Source organism: Ascidiella aspersa, chromosome 8, assembly GCF_963924565.1.
Source record: "Ascidiella aspersa chromosome 8, kaAscAspe10.2, whole genome shotgun sequence".
Taxonomy (NCBI): domain Eukaryota; kingdom Metazoa; phylum Chordata; class Ascidiacea; order Phlebobranchia; family Ascidiidae; genus Ascidiella; species Ascidiella aspersa.
This window is the reverse complement of record NC_139454.1, coordinates 7,303,599-7,326,512: the sequence shown is the minus strand read 5'-3', so window position 1 is coordinate 7,326,512 and position 22,914 is coordinate 7,303,599. Positions and strand designations below refer to the sequence as shown.

Genomic DNA, 22,914 nt, shown 5'->3' with positions numbered 1-22,914 from the left:
TTCGGAAAATCGACAATCAGAAAACGGTAGGCAGATCAAAACCCATACAGGATTTTAAACGTGTCGAATACCTCTTTATTAATTAGCAACATGGTACGTTTATATTGCTACCTACTTTTGTAGGGGCTTTGATATAATCTTACCAAGTCTAACTACTACCCCCAACCATTATGCTCCATAGCAAACAGTAACTATCTACAAATCGCATAAAATTTGTCATACACAACAGACGACACCATACTGAGTAATATTGATAAGCTTGTTGTTCTCAAACGACCGGTGTAGAAATGAGCAACATGAAAAGTTCAGTTATTCAGGCTAAACGCGAAGGCAAATGCGTTTGATTAGTTCCGGTTGGCAAAACCTTACCTTAGATTGGCACATAAGTATTGGCAGTATCTGACTTCTTTTAGTTGAATGGTTGCAACGAAATTGCATTAATGGTTCAAAAATATCTTATTACGTTTATCTTTTATGGAAAGTTGGATAGGTGTTGCTCTCTATACAACGGCAAAATCGTTATAGATTGGTGCAAAAAAACAAAACAATTGCACTTATTGGAATATTTCGGTAGAAGTTGACTTGTCCTCGTGACTTCTGGTTCCACCCATGGCCATGAGTGCCAGCTACTAATAATTTTAACAATGGTATGAGAAGCATTTTGAATGCTGAGTAGTTTAAAGAATTTATTCGTTCTAAATTTTTAATTTGTTTCTATATTATTACTGTTGTTTGCTCGCTAATTTTAATCCATAAGCTCAAATTAAACAAAAAATAGGTATTAAAATAAAAAAAGTTTGAAGTACTTCTTTTGGGGTCACAACACTAAAAAGGCTCCGAATCACTGCTTTAAAAGGTTCAAGCAAAATATATCTTCAAAATTTTGTTCCAAGACAATTCAAAGTTGTTTGATGCACGTTGGCCTTGCTGGAGTTGCACATCAATTCCACCCACATCTATCCACACGAAACGCGGTAAAGAACAGCAAGCCCTTGACCAGGGTCGCGGACCGGATATGGTAAAATTAAGTACTTGGCGGGTCGTATTGCCGAATCAATACAATAATTGTGTATCATCATCTTGACAAGGAATAAATCGTATTTTGTTGTACTCTTTAATCACGGCAACACTTAAATTGCACAGAAAGCATGTAGTTTTTTGCCGAATTGAGTGAAAAAGTATTCTGGCATTTAATCCTTTAAATTTGCGACAACTCCTTGTCAGCTTTACGTTTCTTGGCAAAATAGTTATTGTAAATTCTAAATCTAAGTTCAGCCCAAAATAAACAATCTGAAAACTCAAAAAAAACAAAGAACTAAAAAATAACTAACAATCACTATTATTTGACGTAGTAAGCAAGTAGTGATGGGGAATTGCGACAGACTGTGGACGCGGGACACATTATCATGTAAGACCGGAAACTGTCTGCGGGTCGCTCAAAATCCCGTCCCGGCCCGCGGGCTGTATGTTGCCTGCCCCTGCCCTTGACGATTCCGTTTCACCAATGGACACGCTATAGGCGCAAGACGCAATTTCAAGTTCGCCCAATTTCTGCAACTCTAATAGTATCAGATAACCAAATAGCGCTGCTGAATGCGGTTGGCCATGTCGTGGTTTCCCGACCGACGGTAGATCACCGAAAGGTTGTGCGCTATCTCGCAGCGCAGGTCGAGGTCGGCGGGATTCGAACCGGCAACCTCTGTAACCGCGCCGTCGATGGTAGGCGGGCGAACTTTGAGCACTGGGGCTTCGAGAGCCTTGTTGTAGTAGTGGATTGCGAAGTGTTCTAGGCCGAGCTGGTGCAGAGCTCGTCCCATGTTGTACAGCGACTCTTGCTCTATGTCCCGCTCCTAAGAATACAGGAACCATGCGTTCGGTTATTGCTATGTTGTCGCAAAGCAGGGGCTGGCAACCTTTTTCTAGTTTTTACCCATTAATGTTAGTTTTTTGTGTTATTTTTTTGCTTTGTATTGCGGTTCGCGAAACAGCCTTCCATTGCGAATAAAACGTAAACAAACCGGACGCAGAATAATTATTCGCGCGAAGCGCGAAAATTTTTCACAATTACGTAGTTAAAATAGTCAAAAAGTATGTGAAATCGACTCGTGTCTAATTTGTCAAAAAGGTGGCGGGCCGGATGAATTACATCGGCGGGCCGGATCCGGCCCGCGGGCCGTAGGTTGCCGACCCCTGTCGTAAAGGAAGATATGTTAGTGTTTTTTTGGGGGGGGGGTTACGAGATTCGAAAGACGGCCTGTGAATGCTACTAAGGTGAATGAGATAAAACAAATCACTTTGTTTTATATAAAGTATTTGCATTTTTCGGTAATGTTGACGAAACAACTTAATTGGCAGGAAAAGGCGAAATAATGTTTGACAATATCGGATCGGAGCCGATAGTTGATACCAAGTGTTAGTATCGGTACTCGTCCGATACTAGGCTGGTATCGGTGCCGATCCTATGCCACATATAGGGATTTTAGCCATGATTTGCGACCCAATTCAGCGATTCTACCGTGAAATGTAATTTATTAAATAGGAGTAAAGACTAACAACTAAAGGAAACTTTTTAATGCTAAAGCACATTTTTGGTCTAATACCTTGGTAAAAATAAATTTTAACGTTTTAATTTAATTTTCGCTTGTTTGAGTATGATAATGACGTCATTCGGTACCGGATCGCGATACCTGTTTCCCAAAATATAGGGTATTGGTATTGGAATAAGATTCAAGTATAGGATATCTCTATTATAGGGTGTCGAAAATTCGCACAATGTACACGACCAGGTGGCTCACCTTCGCGTAGTTGTTAAAGAAGGCCAGACCCTGAACGATGAGCGAGTTCTTCTGCTCGCTGAACTTTTGCGATGCGATGTGAATGAAGATCACGCCAATCAGCATCAACAGTAGAGGGTCGTTTGGCATCTGAGCGAGTCGAAAAAAAAGAAACGTTTGCTAGTGTAAGGACAAGGACCCATTTCGCAAACAAGTGATGAAAATCGCAAAAAATAGCTAAAGGAAGTGGTTTGTAAAGCCTTATAGCAAATAGCAATGCGTCTCATTTTTAGGTTGAGGATTAGTTGCACATTCCTGATTGACGTTTGATTTTTTAGTGTATAATAATGTTGTAATTCAATCAACTTCAAAAGTACCTTTAATGATAAAACGCGAATACCTTTTGAACATCTTGCGTAATACAAACATAAATCTATAAAATGCACATTGTTAAGCTAAAACGCCCACAAAACTATCAATTTATCAATTGAAACACCAGGACACAACGGTTTATTAAAAGATTATCCCCCAAATTATAAAAGGTCGGGGAAGTATGATTTTATTCAAAAAACAATAAAAATTATAGTCATATAACTCAAACTGATCGATCGATAAACAATCAAGACGGGGAAAGAGTTTATCAGTCTATTATCAGGAGTCACTTTTGAGTGTCCAACATACATGGACACGGTGGTTTACCTTGCGATGCACGTGCGTGTAGTCGGCCATTGCGCTTCGGTACGATCCTGCCGCGAGAAAGTTGTGGCCGCTCAGAATTCGCAGCACGTCGTGGTTTGGATGCTATGAAACGCGGTTAAAAATGTACATCAAGTCAATGAGTTAAACTTGAACAACCATAACTTTCTTAGGCCCCACGGTCCATCATCACTGATCATCATGTACAGAAGGCCAGAAAAAAAAAAGCTTTTAGTAAGATTCGAACTTACGATCATCAGTACCAACGATTTTTTTTGTTTTGTTATGCAACGGTTGCATTTGTTTGTTATGCAAAGGGGTCGACAGTAAAACTTGTATGGAGCTGATAAGGCCGTTTTAAAATCGTAATTCCCAACGATAACGACACACTGGACTCCAGGAATAGTATTCGGAGTAAGACCTAAAACAGCCAGTATATGGTCTGGGAACCTTTTACCTAACTAAAACACAACCATAAGCAAAATTCTTACCCCACTCATTATTATTAATGCCTGCAAACAGTTTGGTACCAAAATAACGGTGCTGCACGAACGGCGCCGTTAAAACTAGGGTGTCCGAACGTGGATACCGAATCGGACGAAGCCAGACCTGTGGTCCTAATCGTCCCATACCATTTGTTGCAGTTTTAGGCGTCATTTAGGAAATTTAGGTCTTATTCGGACAGCTATATGACTTATAAATGCAGGTTACGATCTTGTTTTGTTGTGGTTATTACCGCGCATTTTGTTTTATTATGTCGTTGGTCTTAACATTATGGCAATATAGATACTTCCGCTTTTATTTTTGCGTCACAGGCCTTATTGTGCGTTCCCGACACACCTACTATAAGAACAGTCAGTTTACCTTTAGACTAAGTCGGGAACAGTATCTGTGATGTCGCTGGTCTTCCGTTCTGGCCGTGATCTGGTTGAACAAGTTCCACATCTGCGACGAATCCGGATCTTGCATCAGCCACAGCCTAATCAAGAAGAGACCAAATTTCATCTTTTAGCAACTGTCAAATTCAAAATAGAGTGTGGGTCAAGTCGTGAGCTTCAAGGGTAGAGATTTTTAATCTATTGGTACAAACCATTTTCAGCGGGACGCAACGAGCAGGATTGATGCATATTACATAGGTTTATAAATAAAACAAAATGTTTACCACCAACAAGAGAGGTTGGTAACGCACCATTACCTGCTGATGTATTTGTTTTTATATAACCCCATGCAATGGCCCACCACTCCAAGTATTTCTGCCCTTTTGCCGGTACAAAAAAGTATAATGGCAAAAAATTATGAAATCAAAACAAGGACAAGGTACAAATATATTTAGTTTTGGATAGACAGATACCACCCTAATATAGTACGAGTACTATTATTGCCACTTCGCTACGGCCACCAGCTCCAATCTAATATCAAAATTTTCATTCGTTACCTGACGTATTTGTATGCATTGTGGTAGTTGCCGGCGAGCAGACAAGCGGAGAAGGTGATGTTTTCCAGCAGTTGTTTGGTCGGCTGGTGGTCGCTCCATATACTCAGGTGCTGCGCCGCTTCGCCAAGGTTGACTGCGTCGCGGAACCGACCACAGCCAATCAGCAGCACGATCGTGTCCTTACGCAGGAGAAACATTGTTACGTATAGCTGGAAACTTGGCCGATGCATGTTAACAAGGCGAATTAAATTGCAAAACCTTCTTAAAAATAAAAAATAAAACCTGCATGTTTATTGTTTATGCTGCAAACTTTTTTACTCATTTTGCCCAACATTTTGTCCTCCTGCCCGAAAATTGCATTTAGGCTTAAATGAAATGCTTAAAAAGGTGTTTTCATGTTGTTTATACAGGGTTATTTTCGATATGTTTATTCCTTTGTATTTATGATATCAAACATATGCGAAAAGCATTTCTAACCGATTTTTTTTAGGTAGTGCGATTAATGCTTACTAGTATTGTTTAGGTACCGCGATTAATCAGTTTTTGTTACTTAGCCTTGGAGTGAAGTTTCTACTCGGCTCTACACAAGTTTAAAGTGCTTGGCTTGGAGGCAATTATCTTTTAGTTCCTGGTTTCGAGTAGAGTTTTTTTTAATTACTCTTGATCCGAGAGCTTTCTAAAAAATGTTAGGTTGTTTTAGTTTCTTAGCTTCTGAGTCGAGTTTGTTTTAGTTATTCAGTTTTCGAAACTAATAAATCAAGTTACTCGATTCTGAATCGATTTTATTAATTACTCGGCACCCGCGAGTGTAGTTTTAAATTACCCGGATTGGAGTCGCGTTATTATAGTTAATAAGCTTTCGAATCAATAGCAGTTATTGAACAATATTTTCTGGCTTTTAACTAATGGAAGTGCTCATACTTTTCCTAAACTCAAAAAGCCAGTATATAAAACAAACGAAAGATACGATGCTTTTTTAGAATTATTGTCATTTACAAAAGAGCTAAAGTGAAGAGTTTATATTTCTTTGTTAAATAATGGTGTATTAGGTCACAGCACTTTTGCTTTAGATTTTTTAGGTTTTTCACGCCGAGTAGTATAGGCGAGTCAGTACTCACATCGAGTTGTTGCAGCCACATAAAACATTTAGATTGCTATACGCTGCGTTTATGTTATTTATTCGAAAAGACATTAGTTATTTTACAAATGACTTGACTGGGACTTAGGTCGTTTCAAAATGACTTGTTTACCACACTGTGAATAAAGTTTATAATTTACTCAATTATTCGGTCTATGTCTAGTTAACGAATTAGAATCTCACATCGAGTAGTTGAAGCCATTCTTCCCTGCTCAGCATCGAGTGATCGCCATCCGACGAGGCCTGGTCGCAGTTGAAAACGGCGTCGTGGTATTTTTCGCGGTCGCGTCTCCTAATCAACTTCACTTCGCCCATTAACGGGTCGTTGGGCGGTCGCTTTCGCCGCAGCAAAAGGATCTGCGTTGACGTTAAATGTAGGCTTAGGTAAAAAAGGGCTATGTGTCCGGTAGTTTGTCAACTATCGGATCAGCTTGGAAGGAACCATCGACTGAAACTACAGACTTCATCACTACATCAGGTAAATACTGGGGTTACTAGAGGCCATCAGGTAAATAACGGGGTTACTAGATGATCTGCGTTAACAAATGTAGGCTTAGGCGAAAAAAGGGATATGTGTGCTCACTGCTCGATACTTTGTTTTGATTTGGATACCGATCTTTAGATAAGTAAAGCTCAGTGCCCGATCTGTTACGATGGTGGTTAAATAAGCAAATTTCCTTAAACTGAAACGTGAGACTAAAATGTATTTTAGGTTATTGAGTCACACCGTTACGCTATTAATCTAGTTACCTTAAGTATTATAGGTAAGCACCATTTAAAGGTCGGGTTTTTTTGCAAACAATTTTGATATTTAGAAAACAATTTATCTTTTGGTATTTATCAATAGTTTTTGGCTTTTGCAAAACAACAAATGAAAAAAAAATGCTCGAAATGGCAATTTAGACAAATTCCGAATCAACCAAAATTTGCATCAGTATAGATTAGGTTAAAACTACTGGTCTTCTCAAGTTTAACCGACCTTAGCATCGATGAAGCAGATCTTGAGACGATTTGCGAACATAAGGAGAGCCTCGTCAGCAGCGGAACCCAACTTTTCGGGCCTGAAAAGCATGACAAAAACATACATAAAATGTGGTACATTCCACTAGAACCCCGTTAAAAATACTGGCCCAAGGCACCCTTCTTACTAACAACCGTACACAAAATATTCTTTGAATGTGTTAAATGGGCTTTATTTTTATATAATATAGTCGCCCGTTTTGGAATAAACACTTTTGCCCAACTCTATTACCAAAATGCACCTTCCCGTCAATCCAGTGATTACCTGGACTTTTTAAATCAGGCATTTTTATTAGTAAAGACCAACTTTTAGGAGAAGAATGACGGGTGAAAACAAAGTCGGCAAAAAAATTGCAAATGTCATTTCGCTAGTTTTTAAATATCAACACAAAGTCACGACGTTAATAAGGAATTTAAAATATTCAAAAATCACTGAATGATTTTAATCGAAATGTTTGCAGCCCAAAAAAAGCACTGCCGCCAGTATACAAAATGTTATACGTATGTGGTATTACGAACAATAGCACACGTATTTGTTTAATGGGTTCGATTTCAGCCTTTCTACTAATTATAAAATAGAGCAGGACTTCCGTCACACGGGGTTGCACAACGAGTGTGAGGGGGTCACCAGTCTGTGTAAAACACTTAAACACAGAGAACTTTATCCATAATACACGAACTGTTTCTTTCCGTTCGGGATCATGACAATTTTTTTTTAATAGTTGGAAAAAACATTTCTTCAATACAACAAGATATGTTTTGTTCAACACTTGTAAACTTAATTGGTAGTCGAAAGTTTTAACAAATCATAAGGGGTCGCACCACCGAAAGATTGGTTATTTGTTCCTAATAAAGATATTTTGTTTCCTAATAAAAAAATTATTTGTTTCTAATAAAAGAATTCCGAGTGCAAAAAACGTTCTACTCACTGTGATTTTTCGCCCCATTCCCTGAACACTTTATATCTCTCGATGTGAAGTCTCATTCGAATCTTGCCGTCACACTCGTAAGCAGATGCCTCGTCCAAAGCCTACAAAATAATGGACTCGTAACTAAGAGGGATTAACCCAGTTGTTCTCAAACTGTTTTACCTGGTCGGCCCCAATAAAAATTTCAGTTTATTCTAAAAATTCAGTTTATTCTAACTTGAGACTCAATAATTTTTAAAACAAGGCAGTAAAAATATTGTTAAAAATAAATTGTGGGCTTCTTGACAGGCAATAAGAGGAAAAATTCTATAACTTAATTTTTGTTTAAACACTTGGCGTTTTTTACCGATATTTATCTTAACCAAATATCCACACCACGTTGTGCTGATTCAAAAGCAGCCAACCCCCCAAAACTAGTCAACTATTTATATTAAACTGATTTTTTCTTGGCAACCCTAATTGGTACGATGTCTGTGAGTGGTAAAACTTTAAAATCCAAATTCGGATTAAATTTAGTCGACTATTGTTTTCTGATAGATGGAACAATTTATTTTTATTGCATGTTGTTTGTTGAACACTTTGGTGCTACATTACACACCAGAACTTTTATGCAATCCATAGGTGATTTTATATAATAGTAGAATAATCGAAATTTTGATAAACTTAATAGAAATATATTTGCAGGTAGAAATGAAATCACTATGTTAGATCGTTCCATGAAAAATGTTTTCATATGAGCCTTAAATGAAAACACTACAAGAAAGCAGGGCAAATATTATTCAAGTGCCGGGCGAATGCTATTGATCCTTCACTGTGATCGTCACTGGTATGATAATATTTGACAATAATGCGACTAGGTAACAGGGGTTGCCGACGATTTGCTGATGTACAGTACGCTCCCCAATTTCGCCTGAAGTCTATTTGGGATCGCCACGAAAGTACAACGTTTGCCGAACCAGACGCTTCTTACTAGTAGGGTTGTATCATACTAGATGTTATACCGTATCGATATTTTATACAGGTCAGGGTGGTCCAAGGTTGACAGCATCGCGGGCCACAATATTTTTTGCATATTCTTTGCGGGCCAAAAACATAAGGCTACATCCGTACGAGGGCGTGAAATGTTTAAAAATCGACGTCACAAATAATCGTCCAAGACATATAAGCTTCACAAACTTGCTACTATCGTCGAACTTGTGCGCAATGAAATCGTAGAGTATGAGACTGTGGAAAATGTTTCGCGCGAAGCGCGAAAAATTTTGCGTATTTGACAATAATTTTCAGTTAGAAGACAGCATTTTATAAGCGTAGAATGTTCACGGAAACCAAAAAAAATTAAGAGAGATGTTGCATACTACACAATCGCCAAATACAAAGACGTTTTCGTTTTGCGCAAAAAGGTTTTAACCAGATCAATTTAGCTGAAATTTCATCTTGGAATAGGTCAGCGCGTTAGGGTAAAGTCACAGTGAGAACCACATTTTTAGAAAAGTTTCGTATAAGACATACTGCGGCTCAAACCGGTCATTAGTTATAACTAAGGTTGGGCATTTGACCAGTCATATAAAATTGACCGGTCAAATACTCGTCAAATAGGTCAAATATTGGTCAAATATTCAAGTACAATGGTTTGTAAAACAAAAACAATTATTTTTTGACTATCAATAAGAGTTTTTGCAAAACAATGCCCATCTTGCAAGCAATACTATAGCAGTATTGTTGTAATTTTTACCATTACTACAACCACCAAGTTAAGCCAACAACTTTATTAACGAAATTTAACAACAAGTGAATGCATCAGTAAAAATGTTTTTTACTCCTCATTACAACTTTTGTCACTATCTGGATTTTCGAAATCATCGCCAGGGTCCACTGGAGACAAGGGATTTGGTTCTTTTAAATTTGTAAGTAGCCTAAGATTGTGGTATAACCCAACTACTGTTTCCTTCATATACGTGCATTTATTCTAAACAAAATAAATCTACTTTGCTATTACAAACACCTTGTTATTACTACAGAACGTGTGATTGCATCAGGTGAACCTTACGCTTTTATTTTTGAAATCTTTAAAAAAGTTAAAATCATGATCACAAAACAACCCTTTAAAAACATTTACAACATTTGAATCCAATATGAATATTTGACCGGTTAAATAAAGTGCGGTCATTTGTGAATTGACCGTATTTGACCGGTCAATTGACAGGCTTGCCAGCCCTAGTAATAACACATACCAAAATTAGGCGTCCTTGCTCCTCCCTGCTGCAAATTTGGCGAGCGATAGGAATCTGGTTTATTTCATGGTATAACTGGAAAAATGTAATCATGACCAAACAATTGCAGTATTCTTACTGTTCGTTTGTCATTTAGATTTCTTTGAGTAAACAGTCAACGGTACGCATTGCAATAATTCAGCAGTGCTCGCGGGCCACGAAAAATGATGTCGCGGGCCTGGGTTTGGACCACCCTGATCTCGGTTATTAACTAAAAAAAAATTGCCTTAACGTTTAGAAGTTCAATTTTCTTTGAGTGGTTAACTTATGCTGTTTAAACAAATTTACCTTTCAAGGTAGAAATCACCGCCTTGGATAGCAAAATATCGCTGAAATTTGTTTATCAATTTGGTACCGCCATAATATCGGACGAACACTGATACCACGACATAGCCTGCGGTTTCGGCTCCATTCCGATATGATCGAACATAAGCAATCGCAACTAAATTCCAACCTGCACTGCGATGTCAAATCGTCCGACGCGACGCAGCACGCCCGAGTATACGAGGTAACTGTGAACGTGGCCAGGTGCCAGGTTAATGCATTGCCGGTAGCTGAAAAGCGCCTTTTCGGTGTCGCCGCATTGCTCACAGCAGTCTGCATGTCGGAGCCAGACAGCTGCCAGTCCGTAGTGAGGAGAGGCTACCAGGCCGTCGAGAATTTTCAGAGCCTTGTGTGGCTCGTTGACGTCCATGTAGGTCTCGGCAAGGTCGAATTGGAGGTCACCTGTGAGATACGAGCACATTGAATCAGTTGCATTTTTGAGTTCTAAAATTTTAGCGTAGAATTGTTTTTTTTTTAATATCTTTTAACACAAAACTGACAATAAATAAGACTGAGCTGATTAAGATTAAGTTTGTTGCCATTTAATGTTGAGATTTTAATTGTGAACTTTTTTCTGTTATTACTTCCACACAGGCCTGATCTCAGACTTCATTTAGCGAGAACCGACGTAATTGCGATATCCAATAATTCAAAATTTACCCAGAAACCGACACCCATAATTCCAGGCCAAAAGAACGACCGAAACGTTCAGTTATATCAGGGGTTCTTAAATCTTGGTCCGTGGACTACTTTTAGGGGATGAAGGCCTAATAAAAATTTCGTTGTATAATTTGGAAATTTTTTTTGAAAAGATGTTTAACTGAAAAAAAAAAAAAACGCTTTGGCGCCTTCTAGTTCAATGTATTTCAACTTTATTACAGTTTAACATTTTCTTAAGTCCAATTTTTTTTGACGTCAATTTTTTCTTAAAAAAAAATTCAATGCCCAACATATTTTAGGGAGAAAAAAAGTACAAGAACCCTTGAGTAAGATTGTAAACGATGGCTGAAAAGCTTTAATAATGAGTCCAATAGGCACCGATACCAGTGCCGATACTACCCCCTGACATGGGGTATCAGCTGCCATAGGATAATATTAGTTTTAGCAGTGCTTCCCAACCAGTGGGTCGCTTGCTACAGTTTTCTATTAGATCAGAAAATTATTGCAGTATTATTACGTAATATTTATGCAACAATTAACAAATACGTAACTATTAGATGTGTTGTGTCGCATAATAAAGAGTTATTCGAAACGTTCACAATGATACCTACTTCTGTATGGGCTTTGATATTCTTATGACGTCTTACTACAACCTCGAACCATTATGCTCCAAGCTACTCACCGATGTCGGCTGGGTCGTGTGCGCAAATGTCCTGCACGATATCTTGTACAAGTTCCGACTTGGACAGTCGTATCATGGCCACCACCATTTTGCCCTTGAGGTCGACTGGAACGGCCGGTGGCACTTTTACCGCTTCCAGAGATTCGTAATCTGCGCAGAAAAAGCTGGGTAAATCTCACATGTTATCTTTGTATGTTTTTTTTCAGCTTATTTGCTGCGTAAATCAATAAAATGCAAAAAAAAAATTTGGAACGTATTTTACACACCAGTCGCCTATCTAGACCTGTGCCTAACGTTAATTAAAAAAATGGAGGACTGTTTTAAAATTGCATCTTTCGTGTCAGCTTTTGTTGCATTTAATATTTATTAAATTCGGTTGCCTGATATTTGTCGCCAGATTTATTAGCAATATTGTACATGTAAAAATCAAAAAAAGAAAACAGGTAATTCAAATAAAGGCAATGTTCGGTATTAATGAATACTTAGCGTTGGATTTAAAAGCGAAACTTTTGTGTCAAAAAACACTTGCGTCAAAACAACTTAAAATGTTTTTTTTTAGGAAATATGTATTTTGCCTGGTGCTTCTCAGTTAAATACCAAATTTTACAGGTACTAATTAATACAGCATAAAACAATCAGAATCTTTACGGATGTAATATGTTATTGCGGAAAGACCAATTTCGTTGCAAGTTAAGAAAAAATCCGTATTTAAAAAAATACACCGCTATATGCATTTCTATAGGGAAATGACGCCAAAGAAATAAAACACAAAATCAGATTTGGAACATACCTGTGATGCTTTCGCAGCTTTCAATGCCCTCGTTAAAATCACGTCCCTTCAGTTTGAGGGATATTCCTGAGTGCTTGACTAGCATCTGCAACCAAGTATTTTTATCGGTAAACGCAATAAGAAAAAGGCAAATAACGTCTGTTGGAATAGTCAAATATAGAAGCCAAACAACATTGGGATAGGAGTAAATATGACATACCACTTAAAACAGAAACATACCCAAATTGTGAGATACCATGGTTTTGGAAGTTTCATTATAAACAGAATTATTTACACTAAGTGAAAACAAGATCAACACTGCATTGGTGATTTAGTTCAGTCGGCTTTGTTACAAACCAAGGGTCGCCAATTTTTTTTCATAAAAAGACAACTCTAAGGTTGTCTTGGGTGTTGGCCATCAGCCACATCAAAAATATTACTGACTTCTCAGTTAGTGTTAGACTTGGGATGGGATAATACAATATTATTAAGGCCTAAAATCAGTGTAAAAGATTTTTTTGTCCAGGCACCCATGCCAAATTTTGAAACCACCACTCTAAGAACGTCATTTTTGCCAATTTAAATAAGATTCGTTCTGACTCTAATAGGTGCATTTATGTATACCACACCATATGGGGGGTCGCAACAACAAAAAGGTAGGAAACCACTGGGTTCAAGGCTTCCCCAACGCTTTGCGAAAAACGGAAATGGTGATGTTTGGGAAATAACACTCAGACTAAAGGATTCAGGAAGATTTGTTTTACTCCAACATGTTGCACTGAATATGAGATAAGGGAAATCACCTTGACCCTTGCAAGATAAACGTCGACCTCAATTCCTGATTAGTATCAGTAGAAAAACGGAAACGAAAAAACGGAAGGGAACGAAACAAGCGTTCTACCTGCAGGGCAGCGCCGCACTTGCCCGAAAGCAGCAGGAGCTCACAGAGCATGTTGGCGTCCTGGTCCTTAAAGAGGAGCGGGTGTTGTTTAAGCGCCTCGTCCAGGATTTCGATCGCGCACTGGTTTTCCTCTTTTGCGTGGAAGAGCCTTAACGCAGGGATAAAAGCAATTATGTGAAATGAAAGCGATTCGCGAAATCGGTAAGGTTCAAGTAGTTTGTCGAACATAAAAATTATAAAAGCAACGTTTAAAGCAGGGGTGGGCAACCAACGGCACGCGGGCTAAAACCGGCCAGCCACCTCCTTTATGAAATGGGTAGGTCATCTCAGGTAAACGCGAAAATTCATTAGCCTAAAGAATGCGTAATGTCTACCCTGGATTGGAACTATCAACAAAAAAAGTGTCGCCAATTCATTGTATCTAAATGCATAATTGTCAGTTTATTACATCCAGCTAAGACCTTTCTGAGGTTGGTTTTGGCCCGCGACTAGGAAAGGTCTGTCCATCCCTGGTTTAAAGGATCAGCAAATAAAAGTACGGAGTTATGATTCAATACCGAATATATCTTCTGACTCTACATTTCTTTGTGCTTATAGTAACGGTTAAAAGTAACTTTTCAGAAAACATACCGTAAATAAGTATAAGGCCCTTTCTAATGCAGAAAAACGTGTATGTGTTGACAGCTAGAATACATTAGTATGCGATGAGATTTTAATTGACACCATAGTCATGCCATTTTGCTTTGTCGCCTAAGGTGGGCATAACAATGCGTTTTTGTATCAAAGATACTTAAAACGCCTAAAATATATGACTAAACCCAAGGCCAACAGGGAAATCGGTAATCATATTACCTAACCTGCCAATTATAACAGCAAATTAGATGGTAATGTTGAGAGAAAAATTGTATTCGTAAAACTAAAGAAACAAAATTTACGACATTTGTGCTACATTTCCCCCAACCTAACTTGCAAAGAGATATAGGTTAAATATTTTTAATCAGAAATGGTAAAGGAAAGAAAAGGAAAAGTATGGTAACCATACCTGTAAAACCATTGTACACGAAACAGGCGAAATAAAAATACAAATACCGAAGAGTATATATTTGGGAAATAATCTGATTTTTTGGTAAGAAAGCCATCATATTGTGTATCCTGTTAAACATTATATTATTAAAGAGGGTTAGCATTAAAACTATAGGTGATATATCTATCGCCACCAGGCATAATATTATTCAACATAGCTCCTCTGCAAGTAATTTTTTTCCTAAGAGCGTTCGGGCCATTCACCCTGAAGATGACTTGTTTCGGACATCGCAACATTAAAAAACAAAAACAAGCAGAAATAATTAACAGAGGAGAATCCATACAGGTTGGGCCAAAAGTAGGCTTATAGTTATTCCACAGCGTTGGCTTGGAAGAAGAGGCAGCGTTAAACGGCCACCACGCTCACCTGACCTGAATCCAATGGATTTCTTTGTTTGGGGTGTTTTAAAGAACAAGGTGTATGAGAAGAACCCAACACAATATATTTACTTTTAGACCCAAACCCTACTTTTTATAACTGTAAGCCTACATTTGACCCTCTCAGTATAGGTGATAGTTTAGTTTTATTACTTGGCGGCCTCCCTGGCCAACTCAACGGCGGCGTGGCTGTCTTTCATGGCCAGCATTGCGCCTTTGTACTTGTGTAGCGCGTTGCTGAAACTGTTGATCTCCAGGTACATCTTGGCGCAACGAATCGCGATTTCGAAGTTCGATCGATCCGCGCTAAAAGCTGAAATGTTTTGTTTAATTATTACGCTTAAACAACAAAAGAGGAAAAAGGACGAGAACGAAAAATAGCACCTATTAAGAAGCGACAGGTTGGGCTAAAGGTCATCCCACTTAACTTTACGAATTGCGAGTTTTCAGAATTTAGAGCACAGATATACAAGTGTTTTATCGACCTAATCATAAATACAAACATAGAAGGCATCGTTAATGTCTTTGCATACTTACAACAATAAATAAAAAAACCGCGCACACAACAGCAAAGCTAAAACGTTAAGATAAACCGGCGCTTATTTTGCCAATTCTGAGAGATCCAACGCAACTTTGTCGCTGAAAAATTCGTTGGTAATAATTAATAGTAAGCGCAAAACCGAAGTCTTGCGGTAAATTAATTTTGCTTCGGCTGCCATTTTGCCTAATTGTGGCACTGGATTGCAACGTATATTGTCAAAATGGGGAAAAAATAAGGATATATATATTTTGGGGGGTTTAGGTAATGTGCGATAATTTCGCAAATAAACTAAAAGTACCCTGTTTATTAAAACCCTGCCGTTTCCAATGTGATTCTACGACTAACACATTATTTTAAATTAGTACATAAATTACACAAGTAATTGCGAAGTATTTAAAGAATCACTTATTAAAGGTGGGGACGCAATTGTTATTATTCCGAGTTTGTTTAGTCGGGACAATAATAGGTGATGCTTTAATTACTTGTCAGTCACATTAGCTAAATTTTTTTTTTTTATAAAACTGGTCTTGCTTAAAAACTGAGGACGATACAAGCTCTTCATTATTATCAAGCTACATTACAAATCCGTGCAAAGTGTACCCAATTGTTCATTTACTGATTGCGTCATTGTCGAAAGTAACAAATTCACAATATAGTGAACGGTTTTGCACGAGCACGAACCCTTGCAGAAGCAGTTGAGGGCCTTGAAGCGGTCGTTCTGGCGCAGACATAACTGGCCCAGGTGGTGCCACTGTTCGGCGTCAGTCGGTGTGACATGGGCGGCCAGCAAGCTGTACTGAAGTGCCTTTACCGTTTCGCCGCGCTCTTCGTATATCATCGCTAGTGTTTCGAAGGGTTCGGCGGCATAAGGGGCTGAAAACAGTTTGAAGCAGTGTTGTAATAAATTAATTCTATGACTTGACTTAAGTACACTTTGACTTGAACTGAATTTAGTCTCTTGGACAAATGACTTGACTTGGACTGTTTTCGAGTCAAAAGACTCAAGTCACGTCAAGTCATTCAAAACAGTGACGGGCTCATTAAAGCAGTATATTAGATGCATAACATATGTATGTATTTTTATAAATTAAATTTGATAGTTTTGCCTAAGTGTTTTAGGAGTTATACTTGTAAAAAGCACAAAGACCCAAAAAAAATACATCTAAGCATTTCAGATGAAATGTTTTCTTTTTAACATTGTTATCTATTGAACAGTTGGTCTGCGAAAGATTTGCCAATCATGCGGGGAAAAAAAACTAAGCGCTCACCGATTCTTATCACTTCAAGGCACATCTTTATAGTGTCTTCATGCTCTCCCCTGGCATAACGAAGGTTGGCTTCCCCCATCAAGCCACGCAATTCCCTCGGAAGTTTGGTAACCTTGCCCTGAAGAAAAGGGTTTAATTTCAGCAAAAAATGATCACCCTGAAATACCAGGCAGATAATAAACTTTTGCTGTGAAAAATACTTTTGCTTGGCATTTGCATGTAGCCAGACAAACTATTTAACACTTCTTCAATACAAACTTCCATTTTACAAAAGTTTTGCAAAACATTATGCCCCTTAAAAGTTCAAAACTAAAGCTAAAAAAAATTTAGATTTATTGAAAAAAATGTAAGGCACCTTTGTTATCTATTTATCTTATTATTTTCAAAAAATAAAATCAATTTGCGTTGCATGTTTCAGACCTTTTGCGATCACATAATAAAAGAAAAATAATAATTCTATTCAAGTAAACGACTTATAAGATTAGTTTTGGAATTAGTGTTTTTTTCCTTGCACCCTATCCAGCAATTTTAAACCATAATTAGTATATATGTGTGTTGTTGGTATTTGGTTAAATATTGTCTCTATTTTTATCATTGAATTGACAGTATACAACTTAACATCGTCTGTTTTTTTTAGATATTTTATTATGGAAAAAAAATTAGCACTTAAATAAGGACTTTACCTTCTTTGCAACTTTAATGCTTTCAGCAATATTATCCTGTTGAATGTTCAACGATTTTTGAATATCTTTAATGTTTTGCGATTCTACTTCATCATCGCTGTCTCCTGTAAACAAACAAAGCAGTCTCTTGCATAAAAAGTAAATGATTGTAGTACCTTCTGTCAAACTAACAAATTATGTACAAACTAGGGCTGGCGAACAACAGTAAAACAGCATTGGCTCCGGTTCCAGCTCCGTAGTGGTAATAATTTTTTTTTTAAGTTGCTTCAGCACATGCTTAATTAAGTTACATTTAGGCAATTCAAAAAATTTTGAGCTAGAGGAGATAAAAATGTCATAGCTTTAGCTCCTAAAATTTGAAAAATGGCTCCGACTACACAAAACATTAAAAATGGTTTTAGCTCCAGATTTGACTTAACAAAAATAATAAAAGTGTCTCTAGCTACAGTTCTAGAAACAAACTAAAATGGGTCTGCTGAAATCCACTTTGCTTCAGAGCTCTGGGATTTAAGCACAGGCTCGCAAGCCCTAATTTACTACCTTGATTGCTGTTATCAATTTGCACATTTCTGCGTTTTTCCAATTGTTTTGATTTGCATAAATTTCGCTTCACAATATTGCTTTACATACAGTTAAAAAAAATTAGTGAAGTAAGTAAACTTTAGCATTTTCATCTTGTCGGGCTGTTATACAACCTACAAACACAGAAAATATATATTATATATATTTTTTCTTAATCATAAATAGCGAAAACCACACAAACCTTCATTTATTGTGTTTCCAGCTTTGGACTTGGAAGATGAACTTTTTTTCTAAATAAAAAGAAGAATAGTACTTCAGATATATGGTTTTATATTTAAGTTGAAACCCTTTTATTTCAACTCACCCTGTTATCAAGTTGATGTGATTTCATTGACTTGTCACCATACTTTGACACTGTTGCCTAGAACCCAAATAAAATATTTTTAATTAGCGAAAAGGCATGCAGATGTATTAATACAAGAAGGCAACTTTATTTTATGAAAATAAATCTATTTCATATTTAACTTACTAGTGAGTCAGAATCAAGTTTTTCAGGACTGTCGCCACCGATTACAATTTTAAACTGTCCATGGTCAGTAGCTATTGATTGAAATGATCGGTCTTCGTACTTAGATACATCGTGTACAACTACTTCGGTTAAAGGAGCTGTATGCTCCCGTGGCAAATAGCTCTGAGAACCAGTAATTGAATTACTCATGTCTTCAGTACCAGCACATGATTGCTGACCTCCTTGTGTACTTTCTAAAAGAAAATTTTAAGAAGATTAACAAGGGAAACAAATATAAAAAATAGGCCAAATATATACTTAAGTGTATATATATATTTAAGTTGAATATAAATGTATTGTTTATTTATAATCTGTTAAATCAAAAAAATAAAATAAACTAATATTTATGCATGGGTAGAGGAAATTAGGAATACCTGATTGTCAAGTGATAGTTTCACTACTTAACCGATACTAGGGTGGTATTAGTGCAAATAAACATAGGAATTTTAGACATGATTTGCGATCCAAACCAGTTATTTTTGCAGTTAAAAGTAACATCTTTGAACAAAAGTAGGTTAATATCTGGGGTTATCTGAACTCCTTCAATCATATCCAATTGTGATCTAATAACCTAATATTGGATATCACTAGTCAGGTTTTTTTTTAAGGTTTGGTTTGGGTGACCGCTAAGTAGTTTTAAGAGACCGCAATTGTTTCATTTAAATACCAAAAAGTTGCAAGTCAAAAATTTGGGAAACCGCTGGAGAAATTTGGGGGACCGTTTCAAATCACCTTAAAAAACACTGTCCCTAGTTATAATTTATAAGAAAAAATTACTACAATATTTTATTCTAAATAAATTTAAAAGATTTTCGCACTTAATATTTTTCGTGGTGAACTGTCGATCCTGGATGGAGTAACTGTTTGAAGCTCCATAAGAGAAGAAGATTCTGATCTGAACGGTGGAGATCTAAATTTAAAAAAATAGTGACATTAAACTTAAGTTGTTTTTTGTTTAACTTGTATTAGCAAACATTCAGATTAAAAGTTTGGTCAGGCCTGGTCAATGCTTTTAAATAGTTTATAGTACTGCAAATGCAATAGATGTATTGATAGTAGAAAGGCATGTGTAGTTTTATTAAGCAGTGGAAAAATGCATTTTTTCGATAAATCAAGTTTTAAGAGAACTTGACATGGAATGTTCTGGGGTCAGTAATAAACAATCGAACGGTTAGACAATTGAGTAGTCCTGATATTTACAAACATTATGCATAATACTAATTTGAAAGTAAATAGATCACTACTCTAGTCTCAGAACGCACACATCAAGAAATCAAATTAAATAAATATGTTTTGCTGTTAAACTTCATACAGATATTAGAACTTCATAATAAGAATCACATATTCAGAACTAGAACACTGAAAGCCATTGCAGATTCACCGAATCTGTTAATCATTAATGCAAGCAGGGCAGACTAGAAATACAACTAGCCTGCAGTGAGGTTCGAACTCACAACCGTCGCTCTAGCCGGGACCGTCGCTCTACCAACTGAGCTATGCAGGCTCAGAAGGGAACGAGTCGAGAAACAATCATACGCCAATACTTGCTCACTCTGTTAGTACAAGTAACTTTATATTGAAGGGGATCCACAGATTCCACAGTACCATATCATTCGTACAATGAAACATATGTACACACATATGAGTGTTAACAACTGAGATCTAACCCTTCTGAAGCTGCTTTTTGACAAACGATTCGGCTTACATATCAATAGTACACTGAAAGCCATTGCAGATTCACCGAATCTGTCGATCATTGATGCAAGCAGGGCAGACTAGAAAAATATATTCAGAACTATTGTGAGTTTGAGGTCATAAATGTTGTTGTGCAGCATACCATAATAGTAAAGCACTTCAACAATAAACAATAACAACAAAAACCATAACAATTGGGTTACCTGCTCATAAAGTGTTCAGAATTTTACACAATTTTTAAGATATGCGACTTGTATTTAGAGATCGACCGATATCACTTTTTTTAACCGATAGCGCTTCCCGATTTTTTACAATTTTGTTAACCGTTACCCGATACTGATGTTTTTAAATATCTGGGAAATGTTCACAACTTGAATTAATTAAAAATAACATCCAAATAATGTTTAGTTTATATATATATATACCTTTAACAATTAGTACACTATTAATTTGCATGTTAACTTGGTGCGGTGCTAAAACCCAACTTTTTTAATTAAAAAACGGGTTGTTGTACAGGAAAATCATATCATTTTTTCTTGTTTGTTGTACAGGAAAATCATATCATTTTTTCTGGTTTGTTGTACAGGAAAATCATATCATTTTTTCGTACTAAAATATCGGCAAAAGTATCGGCCGGTATTATAGGTAAACCAATATATTGGTCCACCTCTACTTGTATTATAGATATCTGATTACTTCACCTCCTATATATATTATATATATATATACCTGAAAGGGCTTTCCCCATGACTAAGATCCAGCGGAGTTACTGCAAAAGATTGTACAGTGGGTGTTGCAGGAGAACCTGCCAAAACGTCAACAAGCAATGGGGAACCAAAAACTGATGAACTGGTCGGTTGAGGACGAGGCTCGTTCCAACCAAATCTGGAGTTTGACTGAAGTTCGGCTAAAAATAGGTTTTTGTTGACTGACTGTCTTAAATGTGTCTTAAACGCTTAGCTACCCAGATACCTAAATGCATGTTTTTATTCCAACCAAAGTCTATTTAGTTTATGTACATAAATGTAAAACAGGTGGCAATAGTTGAGTGGGTATAAGACGCATCTAAGTTATGAAGAATGAACAAAAGTGTAGATGCATTCCAACAATTTGTTTGCTGAACAGAAAATAAAAATAGAGAGAGTACTTTTCTGTGCTTGGTCTACATCAGGGGTGGGCAACCTTTTTAACATAAGGGCCAGTTAGGAAATGTACAATGCTTACAGGAGGGCCGCACATCAAATTAACATTAATTCATATTTTCAGCTTTTACTAGCAATACTAATGCAACTACGGCAGTTTTGTCGGTGTGTACTTGTGGATTTGGAAATAACTTTTCCCACAATTCCAATGACGCCTTTCTCGTACGGATCGGCTGAGTACAATTTAATCACCAGCCTTAATTTAAAACCAGCTGTAAAACATAACATCTCAGTCTATATGCGTGGCAAAAGCCGGTTACACATCTTGAACGTACTACACAAGTGTAACTGATTTGCAAAACACTACAGTTTGGGTCTCACATGAGGATGCAGCAACCGCAGATAAAACATGCAGATTACACAGAGTGGGATCAGAGTCATCAGTTTGGCGGGGCGACGAACTAGAAGAGAAAATGTTCGATGGACTTGAGTTCCCTGAAGGTAACGCTTCTTCAGCAGTATTGCCATCCATGGTCAACAAGATTGTCAATTAACAGTAAACAGCCTGTGTATGAAAGCTACATTGAAAAATTAGCAGGGAAGATGTTTAAATAAGTTGATTTTTTTGTGATTTAACGACGATTGCGAATTGACACAAAAATCTGGGCATACCCATTATTTGTTGACTGTAAGTACTTCTAGAATTTGCACAGCTGTAATAGAGTTAAATTGAATTTGTGCTAATGTAAACAAAGTATAAAAAACTTTAGTTCCTGCACTCCGGCTTAATTTTTCACGTGTAGCGAATCAGTTTCACCCAGATTAAACAGATTTCACCTAACTTTCCACCCTGATCTATTATTTCTATAGCAATGGAGCATTGCCTAATGTACGTAACAATTAACGGCAAAGATAATTGGGCGCTGTCTAAAATCTTACTACAATTATTCGATCAACACACAATATTTGTGTTATGGTGCGAGTTAGCGTTTGGGTGTGTCAAGTAATAAAATCCTTGACCCACCCTAACCCAAACAGTAAACCGCACTCTAACCCAGATAATGTGCGTTGTGGTAGGATTCTAGACCAGCGCCGATAATTGCAATAGGTAACGAGAAAATATTGTTAAATTTACTCCTTGTCAACCCGGTCTGCATTCTGTGGCAGGTGCACACCCGAGATTTTGTGTGCACACTTATATTAGCAACTAGCACACTGAAATTTAAGAAAAAGTTTTTTGTACAAGATTCCTAAACTTTAAGGTGAGCAACTGTGCATAACACCTTGATAGCACACCTCCACTGTGCTCCACAGTCCACACATCATAATTTGACGAGATCTTAGCGTGAAATCCCATAAAATGCAGACTGGCTTGTCAAGTATATACTTTAAGTTATTTTTATTGTTATGATGATTGTATTGAGCAGTAGACAAAA

General features: G+C 37.2%; 1 protein-coding gene across 1 annotated transcript; it reads right to left on the bottom strand.

Annotated features, from left to right (window-relative positions):
* Positions 1 to 120: 120 nt before the first annotated feature.
* On the bottom strand, positions 121 to 22,037 carry LOC146135588 (general transcription factor 3C polypeptide 3-like). Its single transcript, XM_083395387.1, has 21 exons — positions 21,860 to 22,037; positions 21,066 to 21,243; positions 19,460 to 19,551; positions 18,603 to 18,835; positions 18,438 to 18,494; positions 18,315 to 18,363; positions 17,552 to 17,655; positions 16,869 to 16,986; positions 16,282 to 16,473; positions 15,213 to 15,372; positions 13,599 to 13,746; positions 12,719 to 12,803; positions 11,929 to 12,078; positions 10,717 to 10,988; positions 7,993 to 8,093; positions 7,023 to 7,104; positions 6,227 to 6,400; positions 4,906 to 5,084; positions 4,335 to 4,449; positions 2,796 to 2,924; positions 121 to 1,850 (listed from the first exon to the last, which is right to left on the bottom strand). Exons 1-21 carry the CDS (start codon positions 22,008 to 22,010, stop codon positions 1,569 to 1,571), a joined length of 3,051 nt encoding a protein of 1,016 aa, XP_083251513.1. The 5' UTR covers positions 22,011 to 22,037; the 3' UTR covers positions 121 to 1,568.
* Positions 22,038 to 22,914: the final 877 nt, after the last annotated feature.